At 40.3% G+C, this 8,718-nt stretch overlaps 1 protein-coding gene across 2 annotated transcripts in view; it reads left to right on the top strand.

Moving 5' to 3' along the window:
• Positions 1-2,580: 2,580 nt before the first annotated feature.
• Positions 2,581-8,718, top strand: part of LOC119746420 (CTD small phosphatase-like protein) — a 30,312-nt gene continuing 24,174 nt past the window's right edge. Inside the window, exon 1 of one of the 2 annotated variants that reach the window (XM_038223373.1) lies at positions 2,581-3,016. In XM_038223373.1, the coding sequence (XP_038079301.1) occupies positions 2,941-3,016 (76 nt within the window). In that variant the 5' untranslated portion in view covers positions 2,581-2,940. The remainder of the gene's footprint in view (positions 3,017-8,718) is intronic. The other variant, XM_038223362.1, reaches the window with a different exon arrangement.

Below are 8,718 nucleotides of genomic sequence, written 5' to 3'. Positions count from 1 at the left end.
TGACTCTATTTTGCAATAGAGCGTAGGCGTCCGTTTTCAAAATTGCGATGGACTTCATCAGGACTGCTTTTTTGGGGTGATCATCTTCGGAAGGAATTTTCTCCCAAAAGTGATAATTAACTAAAAGAAATTGAACGGAAAATGAAAGATGATGAAATAAGCTTTTAGTTTGATGAGTGTCCCAAATATTTCGGAGAGTTGTGAGCATGTTAATTTTAACATACTCATACAAACAATAATTAATTTTGGAAAGCTGCGTATACCACTGAGGTCCATGGCAGTCTATCTACTATGACCTACATGTACTATATTTATAGGGCTCCCTCTATTGTTTATGACCAGGCCAACATTTCTGTCCCTCTTACGGTTAAGACTATCTGTATCTGTATCAGTTGCTCCAGCTAAAACGGTAGAATCCGCATCCCACTAGAGTTGGGGCGGCTGTGCTGGAGCTAGTTGACTTGGGTTTTGGTTCCCTCCCCAATGACGTGGTCCACTAAGGCTTGTTTAAACTGGTTTAAGTCGGATATGGTGCATGGTGATAGTGTTTGGCAGGTCGTTCCAGATGGTCGTTGACGGGTAGAAACTGGTGCTGTAGAGCTTGGATTTAGCGTTGGGTCGGTGATATGAAAACTGGTGCGAGCTCCTAAGACTTTTTGTTTTGGGCCTAAGGTCGTTCAACGAGGTTGTGAGAGATCTTGTACATCATGATTAGTCTAGCTATGGAGCGCCGTGTTTCTAGTAGAGGCCAACCAAGCTGGTTCAACATAATCTGTGACACTGGCAAGCCTGGTGAAGTTGTTACAACACATCCTGGCAGCGTATCTCTGGATACCTCCAAGTTGATTTTTTTTCTTCCTCATTGAAGGTGGCCCAGCCGCAGACACCACACTCTTGTTTTGGGCGGGCGAGAGACTGGTAAAGTTGGGATTTAACCCTTCTGCTACAGGATTTGAAGTTGTTGGTAATTTTGTTCGGATGTGAGACGACCAGCTACAGTCAGCACTCAGGATGAGGCCAAGATATGGGTGATTGGTAGTAGTTTGGAGAGGTCTCTGGCATGGGCGTCGCCAGGATTTTTTCTACAGGGGGGCAAAACATATTTTTGCCAAAAATAAATGCCTGTATTTCTCAACACAATCTAGATTTATCAGTTTTTTAGAGGGGGCAGGGACATTTTGCCCCCCCCCCTCCCCCACCATTAAATTTATACCACTATGACTTCGCGCCTCTTTTTCTTTTCTTTTTTCTCTTTTTCTTTTTTCTTCCTTTTTTTTTTTTTTTTTTTGGCGTCATCAGCGAACAGTCTGGTTTTCGAAGAAACATATGAAGGGATGTCATTAACGCAGAGGAGAAACAGCAGGGGTCCCAAGACAGTGCCCTGGGGGACTCCAGATAGACTATAGTAAATAAACAGAACAGAACAGAACAGAACAGAACAGAACCGAACAGAACAGAACAGAACCGAACGGCCTATAGGGCCAAGAGTTGTTGCCAGGCGAGTCTTGAAGGGTCTAAAGGGCTAAGAGATGTAACCAACTTCCTGAAGGGCATAAAGGGCCAAGGTAATTTTGTGCCGAGTTATGATCGGCTGTAAGAGCTTTTTGACAATATTCTTTAAACCGACCATAATTAATGCTTTAATATATTAGAGATTTGATTTAATTAGTGAGAAAATCCTTCACTTATTAAATATACAGTAGACTAAACATGAATGAATTATCAACTTCGAGGTTCAAACACCAACCATGATGCCGTGTGAATGTTATATCTTTATTCAATTGTGTTAGCTATATAGTACATGTATTCACATGGCTTCCAAATGATATTTTCATATCACTTTGCAAAATCTGTTCACAAATTCTTCAGCTAATGATGTGCTAACGAAGGTTTATCAGAATCAGAAAAGTCTGGAAATGTAATACCTATACAGGGCCAAGAGTTTTTTTACCAGGCCAAGTCTCGAAGGGCCTAAAGGGCCAAGAGTGTTTGTGCTGAGTCCTGATCGGCTATAAAAGCTTTAATATGTATTAAACTGACCATAGTTAATGCTTTAATATGCTATAGAATTGTGTAAAAACACGCCCATTGTCTTCCAATTGCAACCGCTAGCCCGAGAGCGTTGATTTGCATAGTTCAGGTATACGTTTCCATTTTCCATAAGAATACACAAAAGAGATAGAACAATCGCTAGTGAGGAATATTGCTATTATCATTATTTAACTCTGTAAAAAAAAAAAAAATGGCGACTCAATCAAATAGAAAGACTTTTACGCTTCTCCATCTTTGAATAATGAATTTAAATGTTTTTTGGAAGTATTATAAAAATGTTCAATCAGCTTACAAGAAGCTCGTTTTCAGCTTTTGATTACTTTAATGGATTTGAAAGAGTTTTACTGGCAAAAAGTACAAGTCAGAACAGGTTGTGTTGTTAATACGAGTTCTGCAGTTCTGTAGATTATGTTACATGTGATTATGTTATAGTAGTAATAAAACAGCGCCACCCTTGCAAAGCCACGATGTCACATGAGGGCGCTGGTCCCTGCTCTAATTTCAGGGTCAAAAATTATCACCAGAAATGTCATCGCACTAGATTGGCGGTTTCTTTTTACCCCATACTTTCTTTTGGCGCTAAAATAGCTTTACATATTTCTACAAAAACCCACGAGACTGAAGCCGCAAATGTTAGAGGGGAAGTTAAGAAATATACCCCTCCCTCAATTCTCAGTACAAACGAGAGATAAGTCGCATTATTTAATTCGAAATTCACAAAATACGATCTTTATTTACGTCCGTGTTGGACTTTAGAAACCGTCAATGTGAAATCAGTAGTATTTTGTTGACCTAGGCCTCCATCTTGAAAGTTGATGCGTTGTTTTCGCCTGGATTTGGGTGGATTTTTACGTCTCTTGGCGGGGCAACATAGCCACTGCAACCTAGATGGACAGTACGTCCATTATAACACAAGTCAACCGGGATGAGGAACCGCTGAACGCCTTCCCAACCGCAGATTCTGGTAGGTATTGACTACTCACAGAGGTTAAGTTGTACAATCTTGTCAATCATTTGAATGAAGTCAAAATGGTGCACACATTTACGATCCACAATCACATGTTGTATAAAGTTGGCGAGTCCTAAAATCAGTGATTGTTGTCATGTAGTTTTACACTGATCCAGTATAATTAAGGCTTAGCCTACATAATGACATTGACATGAGTGAGGGCCTCCCAACTGAACAGTAGTTGGAAAGTTAGCTCAGTCACTCAGCTCAGTCTGAGCTTGAGTATAAACTCCAGCTCCAGTCCAATGCTCATCAAAACAGTAATTCGACACTTATGTCGAATTCCTGATGAGCATTGGAGCTGGAGTTACTCAAGCTTTTGGAAAGTTAAGAAAATCAACCATCATGACCATAGCCGTGATGGCCATGATTTTTTATTGCTATGGGCCTTGCCCTTGAAATATCACAATGTGCACTGTTCATGTAGGCCTAGGCCGTTTGACATGGCCACAAATTGCAGACTTTCAGTTTCATACCTTTTGTAAGTTTGATGACACTTGCCTAGGCCTGATTGCTTTTTTCTTGTTGGACCCGTCATGTCTGTTTACACTTACCAAAACTATTATTAAGTTACATGTAACCACTGTCAGTGTCATCAACATATGTTGTCGTATGGATTTGACTTTGTCTTTGCGTTTAATTTTGTAAATGTTTAACAAATATTTTAAGAAATGTTTTCACAGTTTCAGAGTGACAAAATGGTAGCGTGGGACACCCCATCTCAAATGCTCATTGGAAATTTGACAATTCGAGCCGGGGAAATGTTGGTGTCACAGTACATGTACTAGCTGGAGTTACCCAGCCCTGAGTTTTATCATTGGGTTGTCATCTAGGGCTGGAGCGAATTTTTCTCGTAACTTGTAGTATTTGCAAACATTTTTGGAAAATGTTCAATTTTGTCCCCGTTACACACTAATTGCAACTGCAACTCACCCCAAACTTGCCTGGAATAACCATTACACAGGTCCTTGAAGTAAAAAACGATCCACGATGAAGATTCAGCCTACAATTGCAGTGAAAACAGGAGGAATAACCGCTAACTTGACAACCTTGCTGGATTGGCCAGGACCGCCATTGGTTTGTGCACAAAAAAAATTGTGTACAATGAATGGCGGTCGATTAACAGGCACAGAGAGAGCGATCGCTGTCAACTACTCGTTTTTGCCGGCTGCGCTGGCTGTTGGCGCATGACGTCACGCGGAAGCGTAACACCCGATGACTGTTTTATGCACTAATATGAGGTTTACCACTCGCATCACAGCTTTGGTACTGGAACCGCAACCAAGATCGACGCGCATGATTAAAATCGACGCGCGCGCTGACCAGAGACCGACTTATTTTTTTTTTGGCCTAACACTGCCGTTTTTTTATCCCCGTATACATCCAAACCGGTCGAGGCAATACTCATTAATAAACATTCAGCATATTTTAAAAATGGGTATTTAGTGTGCAATAGCAGAGTGGCCAGTTGAGTTTTTCATAGAATAAATTACAAAACAGAAAAACAATGTCAGCAGTGGTATGGTTCCAGCAAAGATATGTACAGTGCTGCATAGCAGACCAATACCAACAGCACATGCTTGCACTACAACAGCTGTTTGAGGACGCATTGTAAGCGGTCCTCACAGTTTGTACCATCTTCCAAGCTAATGTTGTAAAAGCGAATGTTGTAGGGCATCAAACCAAAGGGGAAGATTTTACTATCTTTAAATTCCACTGATAAAAAGGTCAGGAGATGAAAATGAAATTTGAAGAAACAATCATCTCCTCTTGTTCGGAATTATATACAAGTATGCAAACACATTTTACAATCTGTTTTTATTAAGACATGCCATGAAGGTTCTGTATGCAAAAGGCCGGAAAAGTGTTATACAGTAAATGGCGTACATTGGACGGATGAAAACAAAGTACATACATGTACACATACACACACAAATCCACCAGTATAAGCCATTTTCTGACTCATTTTTCATTGCATTTCAATAACATACAAATCTTGAACTTAGAGGCTGCGTCATCTACATGTGTGAGTTATTTATGATGGAGGAAATGTGGTGAACCCAGATATTTCGATTTATTTATGGAGGGAGGTTGGCTGTGATAGTTAATATTTCCTTTTCCGGATATTTTCCAGTTGTTAAAAAAATATCCCCCTACACAATTACACGTATGTAAAATACTGTTCCCAATGTGACTTTGTTTCATCCAGCATAAATGAAAGTTAGAGTTATAAATTAATCAGAGAACCCAGAGTATCATGTACATTGATATTGGAAGTAGCGGTACCTGGATATTGTTTGCGGTACACCACAGACCACTTACAGTACATGTAGGCCATATGTCAAGTACCGGTACATGCTACAATAAACTCTAGTCCCAGAACATGTACATTTCCCCTCCTTGCTTGGACTACACGCATAGTGTATTAACCCTAACCCTGCTGAATCCAACAGGATCCAACTATGTCACATACCCGATGGAGCCTGTTGGATTGAGCAGTTAACCCCTTGTGTACATTCCTCGTGCAAAATGTTGGATTCAGCAGGCAACTGAACCACATTATAACGCATTGTTGGACTCTGTTGGATTCAACAGACAACTGAAAATGAGGCACAGTGGATTGAACAGGAAACTCCGGTTGGACTCTGTTGGATTTAGCAGGGTAGTCCTGAGGAAGTACTAGGGGGTATGTGATTTCACAGGCAGGACTGTCTCTCTTACAAATTGCAAGACAGCACTCGTGAATGTGAAGTTACGATATCAATTATCAATACAGCACTCATGTAAAGTTACGATATCAATACAGGCAAAAGCTTCCCTTGTGAGTTTGATAATGTCCTTCCAATGCAGTGTACATGTACATATATGGCAGGAAATGTCAAATAACCATTTCAGTGCAGAAATGCCAAATCTTGATTTGATGAGAAATGACTCTTGGGACAACTTTCATTATTGAATGTTATTCACTATATGGAATGTTATTCACTATTAAAAACTTGATGTAGCTTGCACAGTCTGCATTACCATTTTAACCCTTACTCTCTGAGGGTAGTTTACTGCATGTCAGTCAGTTGGTTATGCCAATGCCCTCCAGCTGCAGTTTATTGGAGGATACTTTGATGTAGCAGTGAAGGCTCCAATTGGCAGGAGTTGGAGGCCCTGGAGGGTGCCTGATACTGACCAGCTGGGGGCACTTGATTGTTATCAGAGGACTCTCATTGTTCTCTGTGGCATGTATTGGAGTGCCTGTCCAGTTACCCTTGAAATGACATGGCAGATATTGGAGGGCCATGCAAAAAACATAGGAGATTTTCTTGAGGCACATATTGGCATGCGTTGGAGGGTCTAGTAGGGTAAGGGTTAATGGCTATAAAATCATGCTGAATGTGAATTGTAGCACACAACTGAGTCAAATACTCGTATATCAGTTTCATTTTCCAATGTAACTTGTGATCCTGACAGTTTAATGTTCACTCATAAGTACCTGAAACAGTTTGCCCATACATATTGGTCGAGAGCCTGTCATAAGAGTGGTTTTAAACCGCCAGTAAAACACTGCTGCATTCTGCCCCAAGTTGCACATTTCGCGCCTGAGGCTCATGCCATTATCCTTGACCAGGCCCCTACTCCCCCCTAGCCAGTTTTAAATGTAATTATTTAAAACCAGCCAAGCTTACGTTAATTCCTTTATATTGATGGATTCCGGAGAATCTGGAAAGGTTCCAATTAAATACTAAAAGGTTTTTAGGATGAAACTTCAGACATCTTATTAATCAGGACTGAAATGAAATGCATTTTGCCAAGGAGAGAACATAAAAACTTCCAAAGAGAATGAGGCCACAAAGATTTTTCAATAAACGTATATAGCTGGCAGAGCTATTGAAATTGCCCTTAATTAAAAAAAATGAATATGTGAGGTACACAACACAAATATTTCTAAAAGGACGGTACAATATAACCGTACAACAAAATGTCACTTTTGCACTATGGCATGTTTCTTGAAATTTGCTCTTAAGAGCGTTTTCACAGCAGTCCAAACTTTTTTTTAATCATAGAAATCCTATACCGTGGTGTTGAATTACACAACAAAAATATTTCTAAAAGGTTGGTACAACAAAATATTATATCACTTTGCGCCTTGGTATGTTTCTTGAAATTTGCTTTAAGAGTGCTTTCACAACAGTGAAATCTTTTTTTTTTTTAATAAAAGAAATCCTGTACCATGGTGGCGTGGCACTGTACTTTGTAAGCGATTGTTGGTCTAAGGTATACAATATAGTCTCTGAACAAACATGTATAGCCAGTTAGCCCGCCCCTTTAAGCATAATTGTGTCACATTCTTGTGGTTGTTTGTAAACGTTTCATCTTTTTTTTTTAAAGGCAAGTGTGAAACATGAAACCAATATGGTTGACCTGGGGTTGAGGGCAAGACCACACATCACTTCATGCACTTTGGTTTTCCTGCTTTGCTATGGTGCACCCTGCTGTTGGCCACCAGAAAATATTGTCTTGTTTGGGGGTACACATACATGTAATGTAAACACCCGACTTTGTTCATGTACTTATTCTTTTCTTACCATGAGATACATGTAGCCTACTATTATATTACTAACCCCTAGTAGTTGCCCAGGACTACCCTGCTAAATCCCACAGAGTCTGATGGTTACTCATTTCCTGATTAAACCAACACAGTCCCACCCTACCCAACTTGCGAAGTTGTTGGGTACCTTAACATATAAAATGACTGGCATGCTCTGTCCAACAAAATCCATCTGTGCCTTATTTTTCTGTTGTCTGCTGGATCCAACAGAGTCCAACTTGGTGTTATTTACCAGTACCCAGCAGAATCCGACTCTGAATGTTTACAGTTGCCTGCTGAATCCAACAGATTTCAACAGGAGCACGTACGAGGGGTTTACTGCTCAATCCAACAGGACCCAACAAATATAAAAGAATTGGATCCTGTTGGATTGAGCTGGATACGGGTTAAGTCCTGAAGGCTGAAGTCCTGTGTTTTATAGCTCCATGGTTATAGCATGTATGTTGTGCTTTTTCTATAAATAGGAATGTTTTTGTGGAAGTTGATACATGTAGAACAATTAAAGTGAGAGGGATTTTAATGGTTATACTTAAAAAATCCCAAGAACAAAGACATTTACAAATTTTGTTGGACCATAACTGAGTTGATAGAGCACTGGTACAGTATTTGTGATGTACAGTAACAGGATGGGGGACACCCCTTTAAAAAATTCCTCCACACTGAACAGGAAACAAGTTTTCTTTCTTGAAAAGCCATGCCGGAACCTTACGGAAATAGCAATACAGGAAAAACCGCAAGCCACAACTGACAGAAAAAGGGGGTCTGTTGCCCACTGTTGAGGATTGCATTATGTACATGTACACATAGATCTGTATCATGCATGGTTGCCCTTTCACATAAAATCCCTGGACAAATAAATGTTAGTTGGCGGCGGGACCGCTGTAGCCCACCGAATTGTGTCCCGCAAGACGGAGGGAATTTTGAGGTTGTTGAGGAGTAAAGAATTGTTAAGGTGTTTATCGTTTGTTTTGCTCTGGAGGCCAAAATGACTTTCTGAAAACCGGTTCTAAGGTCCTTTTTCATGGGCAAACTTCTTTCTTTATATAGTGCAGCAGGC

Source organism: Patiria miniata, unplaced genomic scaffold (assembly GCF_015706575.1).
Source record: "Patiria miniata isolate m_02_andy unplaced genomic scaffold, ASM1570657v1 HiC_scaffold_12, whole genome shotgun sequence".
Lineage (NCBI taxonomy): Eukaryota > Metazoa > Echinodermata > Asteroidea > Valvatida > Asterinidae > Patiria > Patiria miniata.
The sequence above is the reverse complement of the archived record's forward strand: the minus strand, read 5'-3'. Positions and strand labels throughout refer to the sequence as shown.